The sequence below is a fragment of the Phasianus colchicus genome, chromosome 17 (assembly GCF_987193195.1).
Source record: "Phasianus colchicus chromosome 17, bPhaCol1.hap1.1, whole genome shotgun sequence".
NCBI lineage: Eukaryota > Metazoa > Chordata > Aves > Galliformes > Phasianidae > Phasianus > Phasianus colchicus.
In genome coordinates this window covers 9,304,862-9,317,525 of record NC_143452.1, presented here as the reverse complement: position 1 = coordinate 9,317,525, position 12,664 = coordinate 9,304,862, and the positions used below count along the sequence as shown (strand labels likewise).

Below are 12,664 nucleotides of genomic sequence, written 5' to 3'. Positions count from 1 at the left end.
ATTAATCTGAGCTTGTGCTGGTTTTTTGGTTTTTTTTTGCCTGCTGCTCAGTCGCTGTTTTCCCTTCCAGATTCTCCCAGGTTCCTCCTTGTCCCCACTGATCAGACAGTAACCGAGGGACAAAGTGTGGATTTTCCATGCTCTGCTGAAGGTCACCCCCCACCTGTGATTGCCTGGACGAGAGCAGGTATGGCCTCACTTGACTTGGGTTTTCTCTCTTTGCCACCATCCACAGGGTACAGGTGAAAGGAGCTGTGTTGTAGATCACCAAGGATAATGTAAAGCACTGAGAAAGGCTGCCCAGAAAAGCTGTGGATGCCCCATCCCTGGAGGTGTTCAAGGCCAGAACCTTGACCTGATGGGGGACAACCTGCCCACTGCAGGGGGTTGGAACTAGATGATCTTTAAGGTCCTTTCCAACCAAAGCCATTCTGTGAGAACATATTCTCTTAGGTCATCATGTTGAAAGGAAGGAGTGTGCCATTTTTCATCAGCATGAAGCCTACAGAAAGCCTTGAACATCCTGCTGAGTCTTCTACCTCCTCTGGAAGGGCAGAGTCTGGACACCACCATCAACGAGCTCTGTGTCATTGCCATTGCTTTGCTCCTCTTGACGAGCACAAAGCAGGAGAATGCTGGTCACTGCTGACACTGCTCTGAGCTTCCTTTTAGCTCAGCAAAAAGCACTTTGGGCCAACAGGTGGTGGTGAGCTTTTAAAGTCTCAGATGATTGTTAACGCTGGCTCCACCAGACTGATCCCATCTAACACTTTCTGGGACAGAAGCCAATAATGCTTGGCCCAGAGGCCCTCCAACTTTTCCTTATGCTTCACAAGCCATAATTAATGGCTTAGTGCCGTGGAGGATTCATGGCTATTGTATTCCAGCTTCCACAGCAATAGCCCTGACACGGGGTTAAGAAGGACCAGCTGAAATTCTCTACCACACTCTCTATCTCCTTTAACCCAGATCTCTGGTAGAGATGTGAAAAGTGACAAGAAGTAAGATTAAGCAGACAGTTTTGTAACCAGATTTGCAAGGTCATTTGGCAGTGCAGCAATTAACCAAGGTTTGTAGCACCTTCATGTGTTACAGCCAGGATAAGAGGACAAGATGAGGTGGAGCAGAACTCATCCTCAGAGTCACTTCTGACAGCATAGGGAGGGTTCAGATTCCTCACGGTATTTGATATAAATAAACCCTTATCTGGAAGAAGGTGAATATTTAAAGAAAAAAGTCACCAAAGTTCTGACATTTTTGAGGAAGTTAGTAAAGTACCTATTTTGAATTTAAGTAGAGGACGTATTGGAACAGTACAGTCTCTAAACTGAAGAAAGTCAAAATGCTGAATTACGAAAGAGACAGTTCTAACTGTTTCCATGTATTTGATTAACCCACATGGTTTGGTTAATTGAACACAGAGCTGCTATCCATCAGGTGTCAGTGAGCCTGCAGTTTTCGCTAAGTAAAGGCTTGTGAGGAAATCAGAAACATACCATCTCCTTCCCATTGCTTACACAAGACAACTCCATCATCGTCCTGGGTGTGGGAAGAGCAGCATCTGTCCTGTTCCCCTCTTAGCGAGATGAAGGCTGTATTTCAGGGTGGCTGATGGCACGTTGGGGATGACACGAAACGTTGAACTTGTAGATACACCAGTGATGGGAGGAGAAAGCTGAGAGGTGATGAACTAATTAAGCTGTTTGTTGGAGCAGGGGGACCGCTGCCGAGCGACCGGAGGCACAGCATCCTCTCCACGGGGACCCTGCGAGTGATGAGGGTGGCCCTGCATGACCAAGGGCAGTACGAGTGCCACGCCATCAGTGCCATTGGTGTGAGGACCCTGCCCGTGCAGCTGGCCGTGACCCCACGGGGTAAGCTGGGGTGGTGGGAAACTCAGGCTGACAAATGGCTCTGGTTAAGTTGATGTCATGGTGAATAAGGCAATCGGGGAACTGTGGGATGGGATTTTGCTTTTGCCAGGGGTGTAGAAGTCTGGCCACCAGAGCTCCGTCAGCTGGTGGGAAACTTGAAGGAAGTTTGCAGAGTGCCAAGATTTGTGAGTTGGAAGGAGCTGCTTTGGTTTTCCTTCCTTGGAAATTTATTGAGCTGTCAAGAAAGAGTGTAACCGTGGGAATGAAATCATCTGGGGTGGGCCGTGGTTGGGGGAAGGGCTTGTATGCACCCCACAGACACCAGGCAAGGCTCTGTGACCAAGGAGTGGCCATCAGATGAGCTCTGTTATCCAACCAGTTTGGGTGAGACATGGGGCCTTTCGCTCTGTTTGGAGATTTTAATAAGCGAGTGATTTTGGTAAAGGAAAGGAAACCAAAGGTTTCTGTTGGAAAATTTACAAGCTGTATTAATTGAGTTCGTAGTAATATTTATTTATTTAATTTGGGCCTTCTTATAGAACAAGTTGTGAGATTCCTTTTTTTTTTTTATTTTTCATATTTGAAGATTCTAAAGAAAAACACCCGGTTCCCCCTCACCAAGGCATAACTCTGGGTCCAGAGACATTTATCTTCAACGTTAGCTTACAAGGTCATAGGTTCAACCTAGATTTAGGTGTTCTTGAATATTAAGCCTTTGTAAAAACACACAGGAATGTGTTTTGATTTTCTTTTTTATTCCCATATAAATAATCTTTCCACATGCTCTTTCACAGACTTGACAGAATTTTACTAATTTTACTGGGTGGAAGGAAACTAGAAAGATGAAATTAGTAATGCTTAATGAAAAGAGCTCACAGAATATTTTAAAAGCAGGAAGATCAATAGAACGACTTGATGTGACCTCACACTTGCCAGACGCCTTCATTTGGTAACTCCTGAATCAATTCAAAATCATCACTTCAGCTACTGCAGCTCTCCTATGCAGAAAGGTTGAGGGAACTGGGCTTGTTTAGCTTGGAAAAGATGCAGAAAGGTTGAGGCTCTGGGGAGACCTCACTGTGGCCTTCCAGTACTTGAGGGGAATGTATAAACAGGAGGAGGAATGGCTGTTTACAAGGGTGGATAGTGATAGGACAAGGGGAATGGTTTTAAACTGAGCCAGGGGTGGTTTAGGTTGGATATTAGGAGGAAGCTTTTCACACAGGGGGTGGTGAGGCACTGGAACAGGTTGCCCAAGGAGGCTGTGGATGCCCCATCCCTGCAGGCATTCAGGGCCAGGCTGGATGTGGCTCTGGCAGCCTGGTCTGCTGGTTGGTGACCCTGCACATAGCAGGGGGTTGGAACTGGGTGATCTTTGAGGTCCTTTTCAACCCAGGCCATTCTACCATCTGTCCTAGAAAGTCATTTAATGGAAGATTTTAAATGACAGAGAAGCCAGCACATTCCCATATAATTGCCCCAAATAGAGATGCATAAGAATAGAAAGTAATGAATGTAAATGATGGAGGATGTGGTGGAGAGACAGAGAACAGACTTTGGTTGGGAGAGCTCTTGCAACAGCACAGAGAGCCATTTTCCCAATGGTGAGATGCTCTGCACGTGGATTTGTTTTCCTTCATGCATTTACTGTGACTCTCCCCTGTGCTGCACAGTGATTCCTGTGTTCCTTCACCCCCCACAAGACCTGGTGGCAGAGACAGGCCAGGACGTGGCCATCACCTGCGCTGCCCAGGGGGACCCACGGCCCACCATCACCTGGGTGAAGGTAAGGGGCTGCCAGACCAACATTTCAACTGATTTGGGTTCTTAAATGGTTTAAAGGTACGTTGCTATTTATCAAGCTCAAAGCATTGCAGTGCACATTCCTGTTTTCTCTTGCTCTTCTTTCCAAAGGAGTAACGTAAAGGCAGTGACCTTTCAGGATGTTAGGGATGCTTGACTGACTATTCCCAGAGAAAACTGCAAACTGATTATTCTTTTCCTAAGTAGTTTTGCTTATTTCCAGGATTCCCACTGCTGGAGCTGGATGTGCTGGTTGGCTCTAGATGGAACAAAGCCATGATTTTTCACAGTCAGTCTGCAGCCTGGCTTCTCTTTTGAATAATTTTGAAGAATTCATTAGATGGAGCTCTTTGGGCTTTTTCTTGCTGTGCCATAGCACTGCACTTCAGACCTTCCCTGGCTACAAGCACAGTCAGGCATGCAACAAATTACAGGGGAAATAGCTTGAGCCTCATTCCTCCTGTGGAGATCTGCTGGCAGGTGACATGCAGCTTTCCAATAGTGAAGCAGAAGGAGAGAAGAAGCGTTACATTGGGCCAAGACAGTGAAAAGATTAAGGAAAAGGAGAATGAAATAAAACTGAAGCCACCAACCAGGCTGAGAGGTGGGGTCGAGCATAGTGCTGCTCAGAGTCAGCAAAAACTGCAATGTGCAGCCCAAAGCCAGAAAAAAACCCTTGGTTCTAAGTTATTTAGACTTATTCCTGCAGCACAGAACTTCTATGCCACCCTGTCTGTGCGGAGTGCAGTGCAAAGGGTGCAGCACCCGTGCCCTGCAGTGAGTGCTGGAGGCAGAGCAGGAGGAGCTGAGCACCTCGCAGTGGCTCCAGGCAGCAGCAGCTGTCCTCGGATGGCTTTCTGCTTTCTTTCTTTCGAAGAGCAGTGCTAACATCTGGTGGCCACGTTGGCTCATCGCATCCAGTTTGCTGAAGGCTGGGATGCAGGGGAGCTTCCCCCACGCTGACACAGTTTCTGTCTTTTTGAACAGGAGGGGATTCAGATCACGGAGAGCGGCAAGTTCCACGTGAGCCAGGACGGGACCCTCTCCATCCAGGATCTTGGAGTGGCTGACCAGGGCAGATATGAGTGCATAGCACGGAACCCCTTTGGCTTCACCTCCAGCGCCATGCAGCTCACCATCACCGGTAGTGTTACCTCCTCCTGCTGCTCCTTTTTGCCCTTATGCAAAGCGAGGTTTACGCAGTGTTGATGGTTGTACTTTGGATGAAAACTTATTTCTTTAGCTTTGCAGGTTGCTCACAAACACGAGGGGGAGAACCTTCTTAGCATGTGCCAGCACGCTCCCACGTCTGACCCCAATCTCACACACCAGGAAGGGAAAGGGAGAACAGCTCTTAGTGCAAAGCAGGGGCTTAAACATTCCCTCTGTCCCCAGAGGCTGGGCAATAAGCCTCTGCTTTTCAAGCAACTGCTCTGTGCATTAGGGAAAGTGGAATGAATAAAGAAGAGCAGCACTCCTCTGCTGGTCAAAGCAGAGGTCAAGTGTGGCATTGTGCCTCATAGAGGGAAAGGAAGAACTGATGAGGGGCAAAAATGCAAAGGCGAACAATGAGGTTAACGATCTGAGTAGAGACCTTTACTTGAGCACGTAGGAATTACCAGCAGGAATAGTGAGCAGCTTATTAGGTGAAATTAATATCATTTTCAGGGACTGTATGCAAGGGGCTGAAAATAATCTGAAAACTCTTTGTTACTTGAAATTATTCCTGAGATAATTTCTGTGATTTATTCTTGGTTTGTTCCTCATTTCCCCACTGCCTGCTGCATGCGTATGCCAGTGCTCAAATAAAGACTGGTCTGCTTTGCTGTGAAAAAGGCCCTGGCTCAAAAAAAAAAAAAAAAAAAAAAAGCATTTTTTAGGAATTTATCATTTACTTCTGAAGGTATCCAAGCATCAGTATTCATTTTTATTTTAAAATGGTGGTGTTGATGCACTAACGAGTTGAATTAGAAGTGTCCCACAAATGGAAAATTAACATCTAAGTGATGCCTTCAGATGAATGTCATGAATTCTAGAAATGTCCTTTGTGGGAAATAAAAGCATTATTTTCAGTTCACCCACTGAGATTTGTACATGTTCTTTTTCCAGTTTAACCACCAACCAAAGCAGGCGTTCATTTGCACAGCTGTACAGGAACAGACTCTGAATGCGTGTTGCACAGCCATCTCCTGGAAACATCACCTCTTTTTCTTCTTAATTTAATTAATTAAATTAAAAATCAGAATTTAATTTAATTTCTTCTTTAGAATATCTGATAGAAAAACAAAAACAAAGTTTAGTGGTGGTTGAGTTGCAAATGGAAATGCAGGTTGACTTGCAGTAGAGTTACTTTGGTGCCTGTCCCTCAGACAAATTTTCTTGAGCTTGGAAGACAAATTAATATCCAGGTAAATGCACAGTGTTTATTCTCTCTTTCTGCTTTGGAAAGCCACGGACGTCGGTCGCAGTGGTGACACATTTGTAGCCACATCCCTGCAGGAAGCCATCAGCAGTGTGGACCATGCCATCAATTCAACACGCACTGAGCTGTTCAGCAGGTACATGTGTCAGGGGTCAGGATCTCACATCTCAGTGTGAGAGATGGGGACAGGAGGCACTGAACGAAGCTTTCTGAAATCTCATTTTATCATTGACAATCTGCAAATGAAAGCTACTGTATTGTCCAGGGTATTGAAGGTTGAAGCTGTGCCATCTAGATGTAAGGATGGGCTAGAACTTCATAACAGGAAGGTGTTTGGGATCCTGGAAAAAATTGGTATATTAATAGCACTTCTTACATTACATACATCTACTGCATGCATTTGGTCAACTGGAGTTGGCCCAGAGACAGGACACAGAAAAAAGTAAATCAGCATAGTTGTTTTGTGAGTGCAGCAGACTTTGTGCAGGACAAGAGAAATGCTGATACAATTCCTAGCATTTCCTCAATGAAAAATGACATCGAAGAGAATGAAAATTCCTTCCATTTCCATTCCAAAATATGTTTTTTATTGAAACAATAAACAGTTAAGCCCCAAACCTCTGGGTTTTGGTGACTGAAAAATAAATGGCTACAGAAAAGAAAACAAACAAACAAACAAACACAAATACCAGGAAAATTAAATATGTTTACTTTCCTAGGGAAAAATATCCTTTCTTTAATCATCTGTAATATGTGGGTTAGCTGCATTTATGTGCACTGGTTTTGGAGGTCAAGCAGGAAGGCAGGCTGAGAACCTGATTCCCATTGCTCTGAGCGCTGTGTGTTTATTTTGATGTTCTTCTGTCTCTCTTAATTCCTGGGGACAGACGCCCCAAGACACCCAACGACCTGCTGGCCCTCTTCCGCTACCCACGGGATCCTTACACCATTGAAACAGCCAGGGCAGGTGAGATCTTTGAAAGGACTTTGCAGCTGATTCAGGAGCACGTGCAGCAAGGTTTGATTGTGGATATGAATGTCACAGGTAAGAGAGATTTTATTTTCCTTCTTAACGACGTGGGTAGAATGAAATTAAAATAACAGCGTGTAGGCATGCAGAAAATGTAAAAAGTCTTGTGCAGTATTGTGCCAAAATGTCTCCATCGATTATAGGTATGGTAAGAAATGTGTTGTCTGGGTTGCAGTTCTATCTAAGATCTCATAGGTGTCATAACAGCCAGAGGGTTGTGTGGCTGCTGAACCAGCTCAGCGCTCAGGAGAGTAGTTCAGTTTTGCTAAACATTTCCTGACTGTCTATGAAGGCATTGATGATCCTTATAAACACTCACGTGTCTTACTCCCACAGCTCCAAAGAGGGGCAGAGCATCAGAGTGCCTCTGTGGGTCTGGCTTTTGGTCAGAGACATTTCATAGAATCATGAAGCTTGGAAAAGACTTCCAAGATCCCCAAGTTTAACCCCCAGCAAACCCCATTGTGCCCACTGCCCACATCCCTCAGTGCCACATCTCCACAGCTCTGGAGCACCTCCAGGGATGGTGACCCCGCCACCTCCCTGTGCCACTGCATCACTGCTGTTTCAGATATGAAATTTTTCCTGATATCCATACTGACTTCCTGCCTTCCAAGTGGCAACAAGCAAAATACTGAAAACTGTGGTGTGTTTGGGTTCAGAATAGAGAAAGGGGATCTTACTCCTGATTTTTGCTATGTGTGGTCTTTTAGGACTTTGACCTCTTAGCTACAAACTCCCACATGTCCCAGCCACTCAGATTCCTCTTTTTAGTACAAGATATAAGCACCACAGAAGTGGAACACCACGGTGCTGTGCTGGCCAGAGATCACAGAATTGTAGAACACCCTGAGAAGGCACCCTAAGGACCATCGAGTCCAACCCCTGGCTCTGCACAAGACCACCCAAAAATCAGACCATGTGCCTGAGAGCAGTGTCCAAATGCTCGTTGAATTCAGGCAGCTCAGGGCTGTGATCACTGCCCTGGAGAACCTGTTTCATGCCCAACACCCTCTGGTGCAGAACCATTCCCTGATATCCAGCCCAAACCTCCCCACAGATCCCTGCAGAGATCTAAGCATCCTGCAGTAGCCTTCCTGTGTTTGGACATTTCCATCCACTGCACATTGCTACCTATGTGTGTTAGTCATTGTGTAGCAGGCATGTATGTTTGGGCCATAAATACTTTATGCCTGGATCCACTCCAGGCTGCAGGGAATCTCCCTGCAAGCTGCAGGTCAGGTCTGGGCTCATTGCCCTGCCAGCCTCTCCCTGTTCCTGCATACACCGCAGCATTATTCAGCACATCACCAAGTCACCAACAGCTTCCCTGCTGCTCGTCACGTAGAGTTTGGGTGATCAGTGGTGCTCAGGGTTGCAGCATTAACCCAGAGAGATGTGAAATGACCCCAGTGCTGACTGCAGAACGGGAACCAAACCGCCTTGCTGTTTGGTCTGCAAATCTCAGCAGTTCTGATTTCCATCTCTGCACAGTTCACACTTAAATGCTTTTCCATTTCTTTTCTTTTCTATGGGTCTGATGTTATCTTATGCTTCCATATGTTCTGTAAATCACATATTGCTTAGAGATGTAGTCTTTCCATGCCCATCCTGGGAATCCCAGAAGCAGGCTTTCAATAGCACCCTGACATGGGAATCAGATGGCCCACTGGCTCTGACACTGCCCTGTTGGTTCCATTTGCAGGCTATCGTTACAACGATTTGGTGTCTCCTCACTACCTGAACATGATTGCCAACCTGTCTGGCTGTTCTGCTCACCGCCGCACACCCAACTGCTCCGATATCTGCTTCCACAAGAAATACAGGACCCACGATGGTTCCTGCAACAACCTGCAGCACCCGATGTGGGGTGCTTCTCTCACCGCCTTCCAGAGGCTCCTGAAACCTGCTTACCAGAACGGATTTAACCTCCCCCGGGGGTTTTCCTTGGCAGAAGATGCCAGGGACCTGCCCCTTCCCTTACCCAGGCTTGTCTCCACTGCCATGGTCGGGACTGAGACCATTACCCCAGACGAGCAGTTCACACACATGCTCATGCAGTGGGGCCAGTTTCTGGACCATGACATGGACCAGACGGTGGCAGCCATCAGCATGTCCCGCTTCTCAGATGGAGCACCCTGCAGCCAGGTGTGCAGCAATGACCCACCCTGCTTCTCTGTCCTGATCCCCGCCAACGACCCACGCGTCAGGAATGGGCGCTGCATGTTCTTTGTGCGCTCCAGCCCCGTGTGTGGCAGCGGGATGACCTCCCTGCTGATGAACTCTGTCTACGCCAGGGAGCAGATCAATCACTTGACCTCTTACATCGATGCCTCCAATGTGTATGGCAGCACCGAGCAGGAATCACGTGAGCTGCGGGATTTGAGCAACCAGAATGGATTACTGAAGCGAGGGAGGATGGTGCCCAGCTCGGGGAAGCACCTCCTGCCCTTCGCTGTGGGGCCTCCCACTGAATGTATGAGGGATGAGAATGAGAGTCCTGTGCCATGCTTCCTGGCTGGAGACCACCGTGCCAACGAGCAGCTAGGGCTCACGGCCATGCACACGCTGTGGTTCAGGGAGCACAACCGCATTGCTGCTGAACTGTCTGTCCTCAATCCCCACTGGGATGGAGACCTCCTGTACCACGAGGCGCGGAAGATCGTGGGTGCCCAGATGCAGCACATCACCTATGCCCAATGGCTCCCCAAGATCCTTGGGGAAGCAGGAATGAAGATGCTGGGTGAGTACAAAGGCTATGACCCCAACGTCAACGCGGGGATTCTCAACGCTTTCGCCACTGCTGCCTTCCGCTTTGGGCACACTTTGATCAACCCCATCCTGTACCGACTGAATGAAACCTTCCAGCCCATCCGCCAGGGCCACGTCCCCCTGCACAAGGCCTTCTTCTCCCCTTTCAGGATCACGCAGGAGGGTGGGATTGATCCACTCCTCCGTGGGCTCTTTGGGGTTCCTGGGAAAATGAGGGTCCCTTCAGAACTCCTCAACATGGAGCTGACAGAGAAGCTCTTCTCCATGGCACACTCTGTCTCCCTGGACTTGGCTGCTATCAATATCCAGAGAGGACGAGACCATGGCATCCCACCTTACAATGACTTCAGGGTCTTCTGCAACCTCTCATCTGCACAGGAGTTTGAGGACCTCAGAAATGAGATAAAGAACTTGGAGATCAGGGAAAAACTCAGGAGGTACTGTAGCCTGGACTCAGAGGGATTACAATCACTGGAGATCAGCTAGTGAAAAGATTTTGCTCCTCCTAGAGCATCAGTGAAATAACCTTCCTATCGAATAACCAGATATTGCTGTCCACAGATATTGGGTTAAGTTAGTAGCTGTGGTTTGCGAATGGAGTAAGAGAAATAAGGTCTCTCCAAGTGATCAGGCTGTTTGTGAGCAAAATGTCATCAGGCACTGCTGTAGTGTAGCTTGGGAGCAGACTGAGCCTTGGAGCTATTTTCCAGAGAGGCTAAACTGCAGTGCCTGAACTGGCTGCTATTAGCTTACTCTTTCCAAGACAGACCTTTATCCCAGTGTCTTTTAGATAACACCAAATTAGAAATATGTTCTAGATTACTTCCTGTCATACACATGCCTACAATAGGATCAAATTTTTGTCTTTACTTTTTGATAGTTTTTAAATGCTTGTGTGTGTGGTTTTTTTTTTGTTTGTTTGTTTTTTAATATATATATATATATTTATCCTTCAGCTTATATGGAACTACCAAAAATATTGACCTGTTTCCAGCCCTGATGGTGGAGGATCTTGTCCCTGGTACCAGAGTTGGACCAACGCTGATGTGCCTGTTAACAACACAGTTCAGGAAGCTGAGGGATGGAGATAGGTATTATCATCAAAGTCAACTCAACATTCTGTTTGGGGAGATTTGCTCCCTGTGAGGAGCAAGGAAGGAACAGAACCTGTCATTTTTGATTGTTCTTTGTCTTACGATAGCAAGAAGGGTCTCCTCTGCTCAGGACTTGTCACAGTTACTTTCGTTGTGTGCATTCATGATTTAGCAATTCCCTTTCCACCAATAATGTCTCCTCAAGAGAATATCTGTAGGATCTTCCTTCTGATTCCCAATTTGCTCCTTGTGCATGTGCCTTGGGATTCCCCTGCACAGGGCTGTATGTATGGGTGCTCGTGTTCTGCAGCTCACAGCGATTCCTGGCTTCACTGTACTGAATTTTGTGTTCACAGCTGCCCGATAGCAGAATAAAAGCTCCTTTGGGTGTCTGGGTGCTGCCATGCAGATGTAGAGGAGCTCTTCTGCCATTTTCCTCTCCTTACTCATGCTGTGATTACAACGCCCTGCAGGTTTTGGTATGAGAACCCAGGAGTCTTCACGCCGGCGCAGCTGACTCAGCTCAGACAGTCGTCCCTGGCTCGTGTCATCTGTGACAACAGCGACCACATCCAGCAGCTCCAGAGGGACGTCTTCCGTGTGGCATCGTACCCACAGGGCATGGTGGGCTGCGAGGAGATCCCTGCTGTGGACCTCCGCTTTTGGCAGGACTGCTGTGAGGGTAGGGAGGAGGCTGTGCCTGTGCTGTGAGGTGGCATTGTCACATGCCATCTCTTTTTATGTGAAGGGTCAGGAGCCTGGTTTTATGGTACACCATGAAATTCAATGCATCAAATCTGACCGAAGGACCATTGAGGCTGTTCAGGGCTTCTCTCTCTGGCAGCTGGTGCTTAGGGAGTGAGACTGAACAGAATGTGGGCATAGTGATCCCATAACTGAACTTCTGTGTTTGAGAGTCTGCAAAGCTCCTCCATTAAACTGAAGATCCTACCATAGTCTCTTTGTGTGATATTCTGGCTACAAACACATAAGAATCTATACACAATTAATATCCTTCATTCTGCCATATGAGATGCGTAAAGGCTGAATGGTGAAGGAGAGCAGCACTGCCCTCTTCATGTTTCATTTTAAGCCAAATGGCTCTATATTTCAACACAAGCTTTCCCTTCCTTGGTCAAGTATTGGCACAGCCTGCCCCGGGAGGTGATAAGTCACTGTCCCTGGAGGTGTTCAAGAACTGTGGGGATGTGGCACTGAGAGACATGGCTGGTGGGCATGGTGAAGTGGGTTGGAGTTGGACCTGGGGATTTTAGAGGTTTTTTCCAACTTTAATGACTCGATGCTTGTTTGTTTCCTTCCCTAGACTGCCAAACACGTGGGCAATTCAGGGCTCTTTCTCAGCGGTTCCGAAGCAAGAGATCTCCTGGATTCAGCTACCCTGAAGAAAACCCTGCCATGCACAAGCCTGCCTCCCCCAGGTGGATATTAACACTTTTGACCTCTGTTCAGAAGTGTAAGATAAGTTGTTAATTACTCTGTCCATTCATGCCTTCAACACTGGCATTTTGCACAGGAGTGTTTCAGTAAGTAAATGCAGAGTTTGATCAAAGTTATCCAACACTTTAGCAGAGAACAGGACTCTGCTTTTTAAATATTTGGGCAGATCAGGGTACCACTGAGTGGCTGTTTAACTGACATCTCTTGGAAG

At 47.1% G+C, this 12,664-nt stretch overlaps 1 protein-coding gene across 1 annotated transcript in view; it reads left to right on the top strand.

Moving 5' to 3' along the window:
* LOC116226775 (peroxidasin homolog) overlaps positions 1-12,664 on the top strand; it is a 45,084-nt gene that overhangs the window by 28,532 nt on the left and 3,888 nt on the right. The window contains exons 12-21 of the mRNA XM_090151907.1: positions 71-187; positions 1,716-1,874; positions 3,548-3,660; positions 4,665-4,821; positions 6,127-6,235; positions 6,987-7,144; positions 8,835-10,338; positions 10,858-10,992; positions 11,469-11,677; positions 12,320-12,434. Coding sequence (XP_090008033.1) covers positions 71-187; positions 1,716-1,874; positions 3,548-3,660; positions 4,665-4,821; positions 6,127-6,235; positions 6,987-7,144; positions 8,835-10,338; positions 10,858-10,992; positions 11,469-11,677; positions 12,320-12,434 — 2,776 coding nt within the window. The remainder of the gene's footprint in view (positions 1-70; positions 188-1,715; positions 1,875-3,547; positions 3,661-4,664; positions 4,822-6,126; positions 6,236-6,986; positions 7,145-8,834; positions 10,339-10,857; positions 10,993-11,468; positions 11,678-12,319; positions 12,435-12,664) is intronic.